This window comes from Gekko japonicus, unplaced genomic scaffold, assembly GCF_001447785.1.
Source record: "Gekko japonicus isolate JY-2015 unplaced genomic scaffold, Gekko_japonicus_V1.1 scaffold998, whole genome shotgun sequence".
Taxonomy (NCBI): Eukaryota; Metazoa; Chordata; class Lepidosauria; order Squamata; family Gekkonidae; genus Gekko; species Gekko japonicus.
Window position 1 is genome coordinate 370,160 of NW_015164216.1, and position 17,606 is coordinate 387,765.

A 17,606-nucleotide genomic window follows, 5' to 3' on the forward strand; every position below is an offset into this window, starting at 1 on the left:
AAAAAATCTAATATTTTTAGATGGCGGAACAGCCCCATGGAAGACGTTTGCTTTTTATATTGGGGAAAGTGTGAAAGTTCTGCTGACATGATAGTAAAATTTAATTGAACAGTTTTCAAAACCAGTTCATTTTTTTTCTTGAAGTGTTAGCTTGTAATACTATAAATTATTACATGTACAAAAAGTATAGCCAACACAGGAATATGGGGGACTGCTTTGCAGTGGCTAGTCTCCTTTCTCCATGGTCAGGGACCAGAGGGTGGTGCTTGGGGAGAGGGTTTCTCTGTGATACCTCTTGGTGTGCAGTATCCCTCAGTATCCTCTACCCGTTGTTATGTAGCATCTATATACACTCTCTCGCCCATCTGATCTGGGGGTTTGGGCTGGGTTGTCACCAGTACGCTGATGACATCCAGCTATATCTGCTGATGGATGGCTGGATGGACTCCGCCTTAGATATTTTGGCCAGGGCATTGGAGGCTTTGGTTGGTTAGTTACAGCAGAGTCGACTGAAGCTAAATCCATTGAAGATGGAGGTCCTGTGCCTGAGCCATTGGGGGGGAATCGGGGATCTGACTCCCAACCCTTGATGAAGGGGATCTGACTCCCAACCCTTTGACACTAACTGTGAGGAGCTTAGAAGTGATCCTGGATTCCTCATTGTCAATGGAGGCCCAGGTCACTCCTGTTGCCAGATCAGCTTTTTATCATCTTCGGCTAGTCCAGCATCTCATCCCCTATCTCTCCTCCAATGACCTAGCCACAGTGATCCACGCAATTGTCACTTCCAGGATGTAACTCACCGTATCCGAGGCTGCCCTTGAATTTGATCTGGAAACTTCAGCTGGTGCAAAATGCAGCAGCGCACCTCCTGGCTGGGATGACTCTGCAGGCGCATATACAGCCAAGTGCTTTGCCAGCTGCATTGACTTCCACTTGAGTACTGGATCAAGTTCAAGGTGATGGTACTAGCCTTTAACGCCCTATGCGGTCTGGGGCCGACATAACTGTGGGACCACCTCTCCCAGTATGTTCCCCAGAGAGCCTTATGTTCGGCTGACCAACACCTGCTGGTAATCCCTGGCCCAAAAGACATCCATTTATCCTCAACCAGAGCCTTTTTGGCTTTGGCTCCAGCCTGGTGGAACATACTCCCTAGTGAGATCGGAGCCCTGCAGGACTTAGTACAGTTCCACAGGGCCTGTAAAATGGAATTGTTCTGCCAGGCCGTTTGTTGAGGCTATGGATGTCAAATTACATCAGCCTCCCCTGCCCTGCTCCACCTCACCTTATCTTGTGCTGTGCACTTTAATTGTTCCATCGGTGAACGTTTTACCCCACCTTCTGGTAGGTCAGCCCTTGGGCACATATACAGTATACACCATGGAGCTTGCCAACATTTACTTTATTGTGGGTTTTATAGTTTTTAAATCGTATGCATTATGTCTTTTAACTGTTTAGCCACTTGTTGTGACCCACCCTGAGCCCACTTGCAGGGGAGGGCAGGGTAGAAATCTCAAAAACAAACAAGTAAATACCTGAAATAGGAAGTGCTCTCTATAACAAAATGGCCTGTCGCTATCACCTGACAAATATGGCATACTTGCATCATGGTCTTCACAGTAATTAATTTGAACAGTAGATAATACATAGCACTTAGCTTTCAAGGTTCGTATTTTCATCTGTTTGGATTAGCAAAGCCTTTTCCAAAGTTGTTTTCTGGCAGAGCAATACTATGTAACTGCACAGTCAGTTACAAATGGCATCCCTTAACTAGGTTTAGTGGTAGTGCTATCTGCCTATCAGGCCCTTTTTGACGTTGAGTAGGACAGGGCATGAAAGTTTGTTTAGAAAAAAATCCTTGCAATTTCTTCATGCTGAGCATTGAGCATTGCATTCTCTAATAGGTGCTTGGTATAATTAAGACAATGGAAGTGGGGATGGAGGATACTCTTACCGTATCTTCTTCGCTCTTTCTCTTACAAATTTGAAAGTAGTATAGGTTGCTTTAATAGTGTGGCACAATTATGATTTTGCATATGATATGTGCGGGGGGGGGAGAGAATGTGCACTGAAATATTTAGCCTGTAGTAGGCACCATAAATTTTAAATATTGTTTTGATTTTCCACAGCCAGGTGTGAACAGCATGGATTCTCAAGTTGGTATGTATAAACAATTACTGTTTTGAATAGTTGTATTCAGAAAAGGTACAAGACTAAAGAGATTTTTCTAGTCACATTATGAGTTAAAATTAATTTAGATGTCTTACAGGAATGTGAAACTATTCCTTTATTAGAAAAGAATCTCACATTTAAAAAATCTTGTGAATTAGCCTTCCTTCTGCAGCACTTCTTAGTTTCTTTCTCATATAGGTTTTGTAGTAGCAGTGCACACTCTGGCATAGCAGTCTTGAATCTTTCCATATCCAAAGCGCCTCCTCATTAATCCACAGGTGGCAGAATGGTACTTGCTGAGATGCAAGTCATGTGACATCACAAGCATACAGGTCCTTCCAGAAAGCACACAAAAAGCTATAAAAAAAAATTATGACCTAGCAGGTGGGGTTCCCTAACTCATCTGAGGATCGTGACAGATGGGCTTAAGAACTCTGCCCTAGCAGAACCAAATGATTTTTTTCTCTCCCCAGAGTGGCATTCAGTTTAGTGATTCTTGCATGAAAAGCTGAAGATTCCTCAAAGTGTCAAAGTTGCTTAATTTTTTTAGAGAATTTTCTTTAGATTCTTATCTTTTAGTTCAGAATCTGAGTAGCTGTTCTGGAGAAGTTATTGTCTCAATTAGTACTTGAGTAACTAGAAAATCTCTAAAAATACTTGAAATATTCATTGCTCTGGTAGAATAAAAGGGTATTGTAAGGTGATGCAGCTAGATCTGTTCCTTTTACAAGAATATAAATCCATAATATAGTCTTCTCAAAATAATTACTTCCAAGAATCTTGTGAGTTATAACATATAGATATCAGTATATTCTCAAGGACTAAAAGCCATTTGCACTACATTAAAGGAGGTACAACTGGATCTCTTTAGCTATGTTATCTAAAGTTTGGTTTTTCATATTTTGTAGGTTTAGCACCCCCTGGAACTCAGGTAAGGAAGTAGCTTTTTTGTTTTGGTAATTTCTTGTTTCTGAAATGTTGGCCATTTCCTTCTCTGTATGTGTAATGGGGTGGAGAATATGCTTTCTCACACTTCACCTACCAGGAGTGCTTAGAGAATTTCTGTATTTTGAAGCCATGGGAAAAGAACTGACCTTGTCCCATTTTTTTACCCAGAGGAAAAACGGAAATTCAAGGGAAATTGAAATATATACCTTATTTTCTTAACAAAGCTAAAATTATTATAATGCATTAATAACAAAATTCATAGTTTAATAATATCAATGTGTACAATTTTACATATTTATGGAATTTTAAGTACATTAGTTTCTACCACCAAAATTGCAAAGATACCTAATACTTGAGGGGAAGAGAAGGAGCTGCAAACTGCTGCATCCAATGCTATTTCATCACAATTTTAATATTTGCCACCTGAGGTATGTAAAAGCTGAAATTAGAAAACAAATTTCTATAGTAAACAAAAAAGGGGTGTTTGAAACAATTGAATAGACCCAAAGTAGAACACCAGCATATTTAAGTATCAACTTAAACTCTGAAAACACTGATCAAACACAATATAGCATATTATTTGTTACCAGAATTATTCACGTTTCAGTAAGCGTTCTGTTTAAAATATGTTGTATATACTTACAGCCTACATAGGAATTATTGTAATCTAAATGCTGTTGATTGTTTTAAAGAAAAATCTTCATACTGTACATTCACAGTAAGTAAAAGCTTGTATTTTACTCATTCAAAAAGAGAAATAAGTTTTGTTTCCCCCCCCCGGTACTCCTCCATATTTCCCAACTTTTCCATTCAAAAAATTGAAAAAAATGTCCAGGGAGCACTTCTTCTGAATTTTTCTGTTTTTTTCCCTTGAGTTTTCACATCTCTAGGAATGACTGCCCCCCCTCCAATACTACATGGCATCCATATGTGGGCATAACGTTTTAATAGTGGCTGCGCACATAAATTCCTTGGCATAGGCCAAATCTGCATGGTTGGTTGTTGGATTATGCTTGCCTTATCAGGTCAGGCTTATGTTACATTGTGTGTGTGCATCTGGTGCAACCATTGGAAAATAAATACAGTAGGCATTCAATGTAGCAATTTTTAGGTTTGAATTTAAGATGTTGATTTAAAAATAAAATTGGAATATTGTTCATCTTGTTCTTACTTATTGAGTGCTGTATGTTTGTCTACTTTGTATGTCATCTGTGGAAGTTCTAAACCTTTTGGTCATGCTTCAGCCAAAATTAAGCAGCCCAGAATTCCATTGGTCTTGAAAGAATTAACTACTTAAATTGTTCCCTCTGTAATCCATGTGGGTGCTTAATTTTGGCTAGATTGTGCTTTTGTATTTGGAGCAGAATTTAAAGCCCCCTAATGTATTTTTTTTAATTTCAGATTTTTCTGCAAACCTGGGGGATCCCCAAGTTTGCAGGAAAACCTATTAAGTGTGGCCCCAAACTTTGGATTTAGATATCCACATGGGTGGGGCACATGTCACTATTAAATATGCAGATTGGTGAAGAACTAGAAGTACATTATTTTGTTGCATGATATAAGGATATTAGACCGATTCAGCTGACTCTCCCATGAGGAGGTTGACAGGACCTGGGCAGCTGTAAAGGCCACCTCATGCCTCATGGATCCTTGCCCACCTGGGCTTGTTAAAGACTGTGGAGATGAGATCCAGATTCCCCTGGGGAAATTATCAACCTGTCCCTAACATCAGGGACATTCCCAGGGTGTCTGAAACAGACTGTGGTGAGGCCGCTTCTGAGAAAACCATCTCTAGGAACCCAGCTACCACCCAGTATCGAACTTACAGTTCCTGGGTAAGGTAGTTCAGAGGATGGTAGCTGAGCAGCTCCAGGGATTCCTCCATCCTGGATCGATTCCAGTCTGGTTTCCACCCTGGCCATGGTTTTGAGACTGTGCTGGTCACCCTCACAAACTACCTCTGGAGGCATCTGGATTGAGGCAGGTCAATGCTGCTGTTGCTACTTGATCTAACGGCAGCATTCGACATGGTCAGTTATGACCTATTGACCCACTGGCTTGCTGACATGGGGAAACAGGGGACTGCTTTACAGTGGCTGTCCTTTCTCCATGGTCGGAGGAAAGAGGGTGGCATTTAGGGATAGGGTGTCTCCATGTTACCCCTTGATATGCAGCATCCCGCAAGGGGTGATCCTTTCCCTCATGTTATTTAAAATCTGTATGTGCCCCCACGCCCAGTTAATCTGGGGGTTTGGGCTGGGTTGTCATCAGTATGCTGACAACACCCAGCTGTATCTGCTGATGGACAGCCAGCCTGACTCCGCCCCAGAAAATCTGGCCAGGGTTTTGGGGGCCGTGGCTGTTTGGTTGCAATAGAGCTGGCTGAAATGGGATCCAGCGAAGACAGAGGTCCTGTACCTAAGACATGGGGGTATAGGTTTGGGAATCTGACTCCCAGCCATTGGTGGGGCACCATTGGTGCTGACCCCAATGGTGAGGAGCTTAGGAGTGACAGCTTTCACTGACAGCTTTCAAGAAGAGGCTGGACGAATATTTGTCAGAGGTGCTTTAAGCTGGTCCTGCATTGGGCGGGGGGTTGGACTAGATGGTCTGTGTGGCCCCTTCCAGCTCTATGATTCTGTGATTCTGGATGCCTACCTTTCATCTTCGACTGGTCAGGCAGTTGGTTCCTTACCTCTCTCCCCATGACCTCACAACAGTGATCCATGTAATGGTCATTTCCAGGTTAGATTACTGCAACTCGCTCTGTGCGGGCCTACCCTTGAGTCTGATCCGGAAGCTTCAGCTGGTACAAAATACAGTGGCACGCCTGCTGACTGGGATGACTATGCGGGACGCACGTTCAGCCAGTGCTGCACCAACTGCCAGTTGAGTACTAGATCAGATTCAAGGTTATGGTACTAATCTTCAAGGCCCTGTGCAGCCAGGGACGAGCATATCTACAGGACAGTCTCTCCCTATACATGCCCCAGAGAGCCTTGCGTTCATCTGAACAGCACCGCTTGGTAGTCCCTGGCCCGAAGGACATCCGCCTTGCCTCGACTAGCACCAGGGCTTTTTCAGCCCTGGCTCCTGCCTGGTGGAACATGCTCCCAATAGAGATCAGGGCCCTGCAGGATTTATTACAATTCCACAAGGCCTGCAAAACAAAGCTGTTCCGCCAGCCTTCCCTGCTCAACCTTACCAGTCTGCTTAATTTGCACCATCCGCCTAGGGCACTGCCTATACTAACTGGTGCCTGAACCAGCTGATTCTTGCTTTGTGAGATATGTGCCCTCTCTGGCACTCCTGCAGCAATTACTGTAGTCAGAACTGTTACGCTGCCATCTGGGATTTTTTTAAACTGATTTTTCTCTCTAAGTGATAGAGTGGAGGGCCATGAAAAGTGGGGAAGTTATTACTGAAAATATTAATTTTGCTATTTTTGAACACTGTTGCTTGGATCCTATTTAGTTCAACTGGAGCGGGGCTCAAAGAAGCAAACTTTCTAACCTCCCCCCTATAGCTACAGCCTGTTGTGACCCTAACTGTTTTATGGACCTCTGGAGTAGAACGAAGTGGTGGTGGTGTGCCGTTAAAAGGGGAGACAGTTTTCCCATATGGAGTTGTGAGGAAAGCACTATATTGTGTCTATCTTGGACAATATTGAATTGTGTATCGTTAAAGTTAGGGCACCTGAAGTATATCAGAATAAAATATAATGCTGGTTCTCTGATTAGCACAGTAGCTGTATATCATGTTGCACCTCAGAATTAAAGGAATTTACTTCTTTGAAATATGCCAAGGATACTATACAGTCACTTTCTTTAAGCAAAGACTGTTTTAAGTTAAGCATAGCAACGTGGGAAGAAAGTGTTAAAAAGGAGCCAAGTACTGTTGTCTACTGGAATACACTGTTACCCTAAAAATACCTTCAGCAACTGAGTTTTAATTAGCTACCACTTGATTGTTGAGTAGTCCCTTTAGTGTGTCAGGGTTTTTAAAAATTCTTTCCTCAGAGTTAGATATTTACAGAGAGTGGTCTTGCAAAGACTCAGTGTCACATGTAAAGATGGGCCAATGTGCACAGCAGATAGTCACATGCATAGATTTAATTTGTGCTGTCAGTGCTTCCTGGTTTTAAGAGTTCACAGGCAAACTTGGGCTTATACATACGTGCATCTGTGCAAACTTGTTTTCACCTAATGGATGTCAGGCCTGTACAGCAGCTAAGGGTTCAGTTGAATGCTGCCCAGCACCATGGTAGCACCCTCCCCGTTTCCCCAGCCCCTAGAGCCAGTAGGTGCCTGGTTTAGGCAAACTCCCTTCATCAGTAGATGCCTGCACAGTGCTTGAAACTCTTTCTTACCAAACTCATTCTTTCAAAAATTGTAGTTATTTGTTTTGAGCATGAATCTCTATTTACCTCCCCTAGTCATGTGTAGGCTCCACACAGTTCTAAATAGGGTTAATAGGTTGCAAATGACAAGATTATGTTTTGTTTGTTGCTATCTGTATTTTGTTTGGAATCTTACAGCTTTACTTTAAAGATAGCATCCTAGTAGCCTTTCTTTATAAATGTACTTTTCTCTTTATTTAGCCTACACCCCCAGTAGTTTGTTCCCTTCCGCAACCTACCACAACTAACAATTCTGCTAATGAAGAGCCTTCCAAGCAGGTATTATGTTCTTTCCATTTTTAGCACTTTATAGTGTACCCCTTAGATGTGTTCCAGAGTTTCTTCATATGGTGCCTGCTTTTTCTAGAAATCAGTATGGTCAGAGCATAAATCACCAGATGGAAGAACGTACTACTATAATAATGACACGAAACAATCTACGTGGGAAAAGCCAGATGATCTTAAAACACCCGCTGAGGTAAACAAGCTAAAAAATATAACTGGTAAAAAAATTTTAGGGTTGAGTAGTGTTGCATGATGGCATGATGTTTGGATGTGATTCAAAGAACATATGTAAGCAGAAGGCAGTTTTGCTTATGGGGGAATATATGGATAATTCTAACTACAGCTCTGGGTGCTGCATTGAATTGTGGGTCCACCAACCTTTAGGAGCAGCTGTGAAGGGAGGTGAAGATGGATGGAGTTGGAGTGAAAAGGACAGCCTGGAAAAGTTCAATTGGCATGTACAGAACCTGAAAAAAGTACTTTTTTATTTTAGGTAGGGCATAAATACAGTTTTGGAATTAGGATCTGGGTTTTGGGGGGGAGATTCTGGAATGATTCATGGGGGGTGCTGTTTTTCAACCAAATCACACCAAAATTTGCAGGGAGTCTAGTACTGCCTGTCCACTAATGGCTCCCCCTCAAGTTTCAAGCAAATTGGACCAAGGATCCTTGAACAAGCTACTCCCAGCCATCCTACTTGTCTCCATTGTTTCCTATGAAGAAAAAATTCCATGCTTTCTCCAGAGGAGAGCCAATAGCCAAACACACAGGAGTAAGCAACCACTGACTAAAAGCCTTCCAATGCAAATGGGAAGCAAGAAGCCCAACAGAACCAGTGTCAAACCATAGAATCTAGGCCAAACTGACTAAAGCAAGGGATACTGTTGAAAGCCCATCAGCACCAATGCCAAACCACAGAAGCCAAGCAGAATGCTGGGGCAGTGTTGCAAGTCCAACAATCAGTATCTAATCAAAGAATCCAGGCAAAACCAACCTGACAAGCCAGTACCAAGACAACCAGCCAGACCTAGCAAGACAGACACACACATACTAACTTCACTTCCCTGAGGAAGGCTTCAGAAAGTGAGAGAGGGTTTGTTTGAGGCACCTCCCTGTAGTGCACGGCCTATACCTTCACTGTTTCACAGGAAGAGCCTCAGGAGCTGTGGCTGCCCTCCATCACTGGCTCTCTTCTGTTTCCTCCCACCTCTAAAGAAGAAACACAATGCCAGCAGCATGCATGAGCTTCATTTTAGGTGCTTCTGTGGGTTCTGCTTGTTTTGATTTGCATACTGGTGTTTGTTTTCCTAAGATCTCTTCATGTTCCAAAGATATTTGTGGATTTTTGAGAGTAGCAAGAACAACATTTTTGGCACCATATCTCTGCACCCCCCCCCCCCCCCCCGCATAGAATTGTGCCAAGAGGTGCTGGGTTTCTGTTAAGGGTGTTTTTGAAAAACATTCCAGATACAATTTGGAATTTGGATTTATATAGTGCTTCTCAGTCACAGAAGAGATGTTGGCTGTCATGTACTCCTTGCCTCCTACTACCTTGTCCTACTACCTTGGCGTGGAGCAAAGCCTGGTTATAGCTAGCCTGGTGGCCTCTCTCACCTTGCTTAGTGCTAGTTATCCCACCCCCACCCAGAACATTATTGGTTTGCCACCAGTGCACAGTCAGTGAGAGTTACATGTGTTGTGACTGAGGACAGGTCCAGACTTCAGATACGAAGTGCACAGATCTATGAGCATAGGACAGATGTGTTTTCATGTCTTCTTGGTCAGCCCTATACCAGAAGGGAACCATGGTTCTCTTCAGCATGGTGTGAACAGGAATGGTGTACCAAGGATAGGAATCCATCCTCTTGGCTCATGGCCAGAAAGCTATGAGAGAATGGTGACTGGGCAGACAGTTAGAGCCCCCCAACATGTGATGCCATTTGTATGGAAGAGATGCCTCTTTCCCCCCTTTTTCCTGTTGCCCACAAGACCTGTTGGGGGGGGGAGATACACAAACAGGCCTGGGATCCTCAAAATGCTGGGTCTGGATATTCCTAATATTTCCAAAAATATTTGGGACCCAGATACCAGTATTGCTGAGAATCCTGAATATCATCGGGGTACCTGGATATACCCCAAAAATACCAATAACGTCGTTTTCAGGTAAATATTCAGACCAGGTGTATATCCCTTTACAGAACTCCATGCACACCCCTTGGATCCTGACCATGGTTTCTAATGACATTAACCTCACACTTTACTTATGTTTGTCAGATTCTTTGTATTATTTACAGGGGTGGAAAATAGTAAGATCAGTAAAAGTCAGTTTTTTTAAAGTCAGTATTTCTTTGATTTTTGTGAATGCAGTTTGTGTTTTTCCATTTTCATTACTGCATTTTTGGGGAAACATGATGACTTCCCAGTGAGAAGACAGATTGTTTTCAGTTTAAGTGTGAAGTACTTTAAGGACTTTGTTCCTAAGAGTAAAAGTGATTTGGTGAAATCTTCCACAAAGTATAGGAACATAATTAACCTCTTAAACCTCTTAGGTCAGTCTAAACAATAGCACACAAGGTAAACACACATTAACCCTATAATGACTGGATTTTAGACCTTGCAACACATATATTTCCAACAGAGTGCCCTAGGGAACTGTCCCTCTGAAAGGGACTTGTTGATAATCTCCCTTAGGGCATCTCGAAACCCATCATGGCCAGCTTTAATTAGCCATGATGGGCACAGCTCAAGGCAGCACATGGTAGGGCGTACAGTTAAGAGCAGTTTGTCAACTTCCTCCAGGCTGAGTGGACTGAAATTATCCATAACCTGACTAGAAGACGTGCATGGAGCCTCGAGTTCATTTACTGTCTCAACTGTGGCAGGGAGGTCATGGCGGAGCGACAGAACTTTATCGTAAAGGCCTCACAGCCAGTGTCCAATTCCCTAACATTTGGTCTGCCTTGTGGCAGAACAGTCATAGACTGAATTATTTTAAATAATTGGGCTGGGCATGAGCTCACAGACACAATTGTGGCCGCATAATACTCTCAGTGGCTTTGACTGCCATCTCATAGGATCTCATAAATGTCCTATAAGATGTTCTTGTGGCTTCATCACAGGCGCACCGCTACTGTGTCTCTAGCCATCTTAGCCTTCGCTTCATCAGCCACAACTCCTGGGTAAGCCAAGGAGCCAGCCTAGAGTAAGGGCGCAGAGGGCGTCGGGGAGCGATCTCATCGATGGCTACTGAGAGTCAGCTGTGCCAATCTTCCACAAACTCATCTAACGAGCCGCCAGGGGGCATTGGATCTCGCAGGGCCATTTGAAGCCACATAGAGTCCATTTGGCTTCGCGGGCAAGCTGCAATCTGCTCACTGCCCAAACAGGGTCAGGGTGAAACATTCAGATGGGTCTTCAGGGCATGATGGTCCGACCATGGCACTGCTGAGGCAGTGACCCGGTCCACTGTGACCCCTGCCACGAAGATCAGATCGAGCGTGTGTCCAGCCCAGTGAGTGGGAGTTGTTACATACTGGGAGAGTCCCAGCGCCACCACGGATGAGTGGGGGCCACATGGGGGGCCACATTATCCGCATGGACATTGAAATCACGCAGGACAATCAGTCTAGGGTGTTCCAATGCCCAACTTGACACAGCCTCCACCAGGGATGTCAGGCTGCTGGCCAGTTCTTTTTTCATCAAAAAACCAAAGATAAAGTAAAAGCAAAGACAAGTCTTACCTTACAGTAATTATGGTTTGTTGTCATAATTATTACTTTATGTTTGGGTTTTATTGTTTTTGCTGTTTTATTATCTGCAGTATGTGATTGTTTTAAGAAGGGAATCTTTTTTTGCCTTAAATTTTGTACAATAATGAAAACTGTCCTCTGTTCATAAAAAAATTCAATAAAAAGGTGTGCAATCCTTTTATCTGGGTCACATCTAGCTATGGGGATGGTGGAGGCCAGATAATAATAATTTTTAATGTAGTCCTAGTTTTACATTTAAAACGCTAGCTTATCAGTAGGCTGACATTAAATTGTTCAGTAATTTGTCAGTTTTTTGTCAGTATTTGGTCAGTATTTTTGGAACTTTGGTCAGTAAAATCAGTATTTTTGACCCTCTGACTAGTTTCCACCCGTATTGATAGCCAGCATTCTCAAAATAGTATTGTGATAACTTTATTTCTTCTTCAGCAAATGTTGTCGAAATGTCCATGGAAGGAATATAAATCTGATTCTGGAAAGCCTTACTATTACAATTCCCAAACAAAAGAGTCACGCTGGGCAAAACCTAAAGAACTCGAAGATCTTGAAGGTAATTTCCATGTATTCCTTTTTCTGTCTTGATTTAGAGTTACAACATGGTAATAGTGCAGTGAATAGTCCACAAATACTTCATGCCAATGGAATCAGTATTGGGCCAAAACAAAATTGACACTCTCACTGGGCTAAGACTCGTCTTCAGAAACAATGTTTTATACAACAAAAAAGAAAGGGGGAGAGAATTCTTGTCAGGGTGCAGCATCTAGAGATGTTTTTGAGTCGTCGTTCCCCCCTCCCAAGACTTTCACAGGCTTTTATGACCTAGAGCTTGAGTTTAGAAAACTATGATTTTCAGTCTCTTGTTTGTAATTACATTTTTAATGAGTTGTTTTGAATTACACTTGGATCATACCCAGGCATGGGACCAGATAGTCCCATAAAACAAATGTTGTTTGTAGTTTGAAAGTAGGGACTGGGGCACAGGTGATGAATGACAGTAGAAAAAATATTTTGGCTAACCAGGGTTTGATCCAATCAGATAAGATTGTTGAACATTAAAGGTTGCACTGGGATGTGGCACTCCCACCTTTTGGTTAATATTAGCTTATTTTATACATTAGTCGTAGACATCATAAACTGTCAGAACAATTGATATACTTTGCACCCAGAGCATTTTGATAAGTTTATTTTTTTTTCCTACAGCAATGATTAAAGCAGAAGAAAACAGGTATGTTTGAAAATACTTGACTTGAGGAAAATTACATGATTTCAATTTCAATTTATTACAGGTCTATATGACCGAAGTCTTGACCAGAAGAAAATGCAAAAGGGGGGTAAAATAGGTACATAAAATTAACATAACATATGACAAGGTGCATAATCACAATCACATAAAACCCAGGCTGAGCCCAGAGATTAAAAATTACCTAACTACACTTGGGGCGGAGCCAACTAACTAAAATCATCCGAAGATTAAAAATCGGTGTCGGTTTATTATCTTTTTTAAAAAAGCGTAATTTAACTTTATTACATTAATCATTTTAAATGTCTTGGTTTCCTTTTAAACTGAAGAATTGTTGAGTGTGCACATGCGTATGCAAGCATGCTCACGCGCATTGTACTGTGGGTGATTGTGTGATATAGAATTAGAACTCAGAAGGTGGATTGGTACATTTTCCCTTGAATGTCTTTTATTATTTATTTATTTACTTCATTTTATGCCCTAGTGTTCTTCTCAGTGGGAACCCAAAACAGCTCACGTTATTTTCCTTTCCTTATTTTTATTATCACAACAAGCGTGGGAGGTAGGTTAGGCTGAGTATGTGTGACTGGTGCAAGGTCACCCAGCAAGCTTCCATGGTGGAGCGTGGATTCAAATTTGGGTCTCCCAGTTCCCAAGGAAATAATGGGATTCTCCCCCCCCCAAAAAAAACATGGCTTGCTGCTGTGTGAACAGTCCTAAGAGAGTGTTTGGACTTGTGTTTCCTTTGTGTGATTTGTGTTAAACTTGGGTCTCCCAGATCCTGTTCCAATACTCTTTAACTACTACGCCATACTGGCTCTCCTTTTCTACCAATGGATGAGAATGTGTAAGTTCCTTTAGAAATATTTGCATAAAACCCCTTAAAATTTAGCAGTTTTGAAAACTTTGCAGTTATGTCATCTGTGTTTAAAAAGAAATAGGACACATTGGCCTTGTACAAGTGTTGCAAAGTCCACAAGCTCTAGTCATGCAAGAGTGATGAATCAGTTGCTGAAGAGGCCCATTTCTTTGCTGCTGCCCAATTCTCAGCAGCGGCTTTGGGGTGGCTGCTGTGGGAAGGAAGGTGCTAAAATGATTTTTGTGAGTCTAACACAGTTTCTGGTTTCTGTCATTACATTGTCTTGTGCTTGATAAGGAATGCTGAATGCACTTTCTGATTCAAAAGGCAGTAGTTTCTCTTATCTTCTGTGTGCAGAACCCTCTGTAGCTAATGAAGGTGAACTTTGTAATCTATGAAATTGTATGTTTTAAATTGTGGCTTCTGACCAATTTATGTGTTGTGGCCAGTAGCACCAAAGCCTGACTTGCCAGTTTATTAAGGTTGTATGATCAAAATCTGACTGAAAACTCTGCCTAACCCATGCCCCTCAGCCCAGCCTGGATTACTATTCTATTCCAATGTGGTTAGTAAAGAAAAAGAAGGTAGCAGGAGATTACCAGTTTCTGCAAGGTCTTCTTGATGTGCTGGATTTAATTAAGCCCTTGAGGAATTGTATAGTATCAGTATGGTCAAAGACTGTGTTCTGTTTCATTGACATTTTTCGGGGGATGAGGGGTAACAGAATTTAGTCATGCAATGCACACCCATAGCCCAGATAGGCTTTTCCCAAGGATATAATGGGATTCCCCCTCCCCCCCGGTAGAAACAAGTACATGCAAGCATGGTGCAACCCATGGCTTGCTGCTGTGTGAACAATCCTGGGGGGATTGTTTGGGCTCATGTGCTTCCTTTGTGTGATTAGAATTAAATGATTAAATGATCAGCTGATTAGATACTTCCATGGTGAATCATAGTTTGCTATGGTGTCTGAACAATGATGTACACTTTCCCTGCCAGTCAGGATTCCAAAATCTGACTTGGTCCTGGCTGGCAGGGAAAGCATAGACGGTAGTATGCCACTTTGGACATAACGGCAGTCTATTAGCTGCAAAAGTTGAAATTTCTAATTAACTGATGAAGAGCAATGGGGAAAAGGAAGCTCAGATGCCCAAAGATCCCCAGGGTTTATGAATGTACTAACAAAGCAAATGTGTACGGTGTGATGAATCTCCTGTTGATCCTCCGATTTACATTTGTTTTTCTTTATTTAGCGGTAAATCAGAAGACACAGTTTCCGCATCGTCTGCAGCTGTTGTTGCAGCAGGGGTTACAATTGCTGCTCCCACTGTTGCAGAAACTCCTGTGGCTGCACCAGCAGCCCCAGCTGCACCTGCTGTGGCAGCCCCTGAATCAGAACCCTCTGCTGTTCCTCCTGCTGTTGAAAATGAAAATGCAGTCAGTGCTGTAGCTGATGAGCAAGTGCAGCCCACTGCACCTGCTGTGCAGGAACAGACGGCCGAAGTTGTCACTAACTCCGTAGAAGAAATTCCTAAACAGGAACCCACAGAGTAAGTAGTATCTTGGTATTTTTGTCTAAGGGGACCCTTTATGCTAAAAGAAAAGAAAAGAAAAGAAAACAGAAAGGGTAGAAAGCATGTGAAAATGGCACATTTAAAAATCTGCAAGGGGAAAAAAATTGAAATTTCATATATTGATAATATCACAAATAGAAACCAAATTTTGAAGTAAGTTACTTTGTAGAGATTGCCACTGTTGAATGCTAACTTTATGTGCATTTTATGGATTCTCTAGAACATCATAAGGAACCCTGGGAAGTTAGTGGGGGAAAACAAGCACATTATAAAGGTGGAAAGGAAAGTACAGAAAGAGGAAATACAGAAAGAGAGGAAGGAAATAGCAAGGATACGTCCCCAAAGAGAGCCTCAATAAGTGTTCAGAAACTTTAATTATATGTAATGTTCCTTTTAGTAGACCTGCATTCCCAAGGGCTTGTGTAGCAGCTAAAGGGTAAAACCTTTAACCTAATTTAATTTGTCCTCCTTCTAAAAGTGTTTCTTGTAATAGATCACTCTGTTTGTGCAAATGCTCCCCTCTTGATTTCAGGGTGTTATCTCTTGGTTTCTTGAAAGGTGTTTTGTGGAACCATAAGTGAATGTGGTTTGATTTTGTCTTATCAAAATAAGTTGCCTTCTACATATAAGGTGTTAAAGAACCAGCTTTATTTTAACTGAACTGGATATATATTAGCAAAATAATCACAGTTTTAAGGGATGCAGTTGTATTTATAAGAAATGAGCAGTCTACCTAGGTTATCCTTGAACCTAGATGTAGCTCAATTTTTTTTCCCCTGTATTACCATTCGGGGGAGTCTTAGGGTTGGGGGTGGGGGAAGAGGGGCAGACTTTCAATATCATTATTTATGGCTCTCACCCCAGCGCCACATCTTGCTTAGGTAACTAACAATTATTTTCTTTTTCCATCTATAGTATTGTCCCCAAAAAAGACGAGGAGGAAGCCCAACCGGTTAAAAAAACTTATACATGGAATACAAAAGAAGAAGCTAAGCAAGCATTTAAAGAACTATTGAAAGAAAAGGTTTTTAAATTGAGTCAACTACTTTAAAATGTCAAGAGTTACACATTCCATACTTGCTTTGGGAGAAATGGCTGATTTTTGTAAGAAAGTCTGAAGAACAACATTCACAGTGAACTACTCATAGGCCAACTATGTTTGGCATAAGGTGTCATGCCTAAGTCTAGTTTTGTCTAAAAAAAATCAAGCATGGTGGAGGTGGTTGGTTTTGTTTTGTTTTTTTACCATGGCTTGAATTGAAGAGGGAAGACAAATGATTTATCATGAGAAAGGATCATCTTGATTGCGAGACAGTTGCAACAGAATTTGGGGGAAGGAGAGGAATTGTCTTGTCTAAAAACATTGATAATATCATTGTGCCTTGTGAATTGTCATTCTTTTTAAAAGAGTCTTTGTGACACTTCTTTACTAAGTGGAGTCGCACATTGCCGTTGTTGCTACAGAAATATTGTAGGATTGAAAGGTTACTATGTTACTGTCTTCTGAGTTGGCCACGCTTTTTAAAAAAATGGCAGAACATTAAATAGGAGTAATCTGGCACTTATGGTTTTAACCTACTTGCTTTGCTAGAAGTGGTCTGAGAAAAATGATAGTAGTACATGTCCTATGTATTTGTTAGATATTTTATGGAAGTTGTAGTGAGAAATAGGAAATGACTGTGACAGTTCATTAGGCAAATATTCTTTAGATACCAATAAAATTGACAGTGGTGTCTTGCATACTAGTTAGATATATCTACTAAGGGTACTATCACATATACAAAAATAACAATTGCAGAAGTTACATTATTTACTTAATATTTTCACAGCGTGTGCCATCCAATGCCTCTTGGGAGCAAGCTATGAAAATGATCATAAATGATCCAAGATACAGGTATAATCTATTCTGAATTCTTTTTAACCAAAGTGGGTGTTTTAATAAATTAATGTTCTGCTGTTTGTGTTACTGATCAAGTTGACTTATCTTTAGTAGTGACTTTCATCCTGTAGAAAAGCAGCCGTTGTAAACACTTCTAGAAACTCTTGCCCTGTACATAGGATTAAAATGATTCTTTGAAAAATGGCTCATTGTAATGTCTGTTGTATATATAATTAAATTCTTTTTTTCTCAATTTGCAGTGCTTTGGCAAAGCTAAGTGAGAAAAAACAAGCATTTAATGCTTACAAAGTCCAGACAGAGAAGGAAGAAAAAGAAGAAGCAAGATTAAAATACAAAGAAGCAAAAGAATCTTTCCAGCGTTTCCTTGAAAACCATGAAAAAATGACTTCTACAACCAGATACAAGTAAGATGGATCTGATAATTCTGTTTTACATTTGAAGGGGATTTACACAATTTAT

General features: G+C 41.3%; 1 protein-coding gene across 3 annotated transcripts in view; it reads left to right on the forward strand.

The window, feature by feature from the left end:
• PRPF40A (pre-mRNA processing factor 40 homolog A) overlaps nucleotides 1-17,606 on the forward strand; it is a 38,867-nt gene that overhangs the window by 7,048 nt on the left and 14,213 nt on the right. For all 3 annotated transcript variants that reach the window (XM_015408486.1, XM_015408488.1, XM_015408487.1), the window contains exons 3-12: nucleotides 2,133-2,163; nucleotides 3,084-3,106; nucleotides 7,724-7,801; nucleotides 7,890-8,000; nucleotides 12,004-12,124; nucleotides 12,775-12,799; nucleotides 14,927-15,223; nucleotides 16,163-16,271; nucleotides 17,077-17,141; nucleotides 17,387-17,551. In XM_015408486.1, coding sequence (XP_015263972.1) covers nucleotides 2,133-2,163; nucleotides 3,084-3,106; nucleotides 7,724-7,801; nucleotides 7,890-8,000; nucleotides 12,004-12,124; nucleotides 12,775-12,799; nucleotides 14,927-15,223; nucleotides 16,163-16,271; nucleotides 17,077-17,141; nucleotides 17,387-17,551 — 1,025 coding nt within the window. The remainder of the gene's footprint in view (nucleotides 1-2,132; nucleotides 2,164-3,083; nucleotides 3,107-7,723; nucleotides 7,802-7,889; nucleotides 8,001-12,003; nucleotides 12,125-12,774; nucleotides 12,800-14,926; nucleotides 15,224-16,162; nucleotides 16,272-17,076; nucleotides 17,142-17,386; nucleotides 17,552-17,606) is intronic.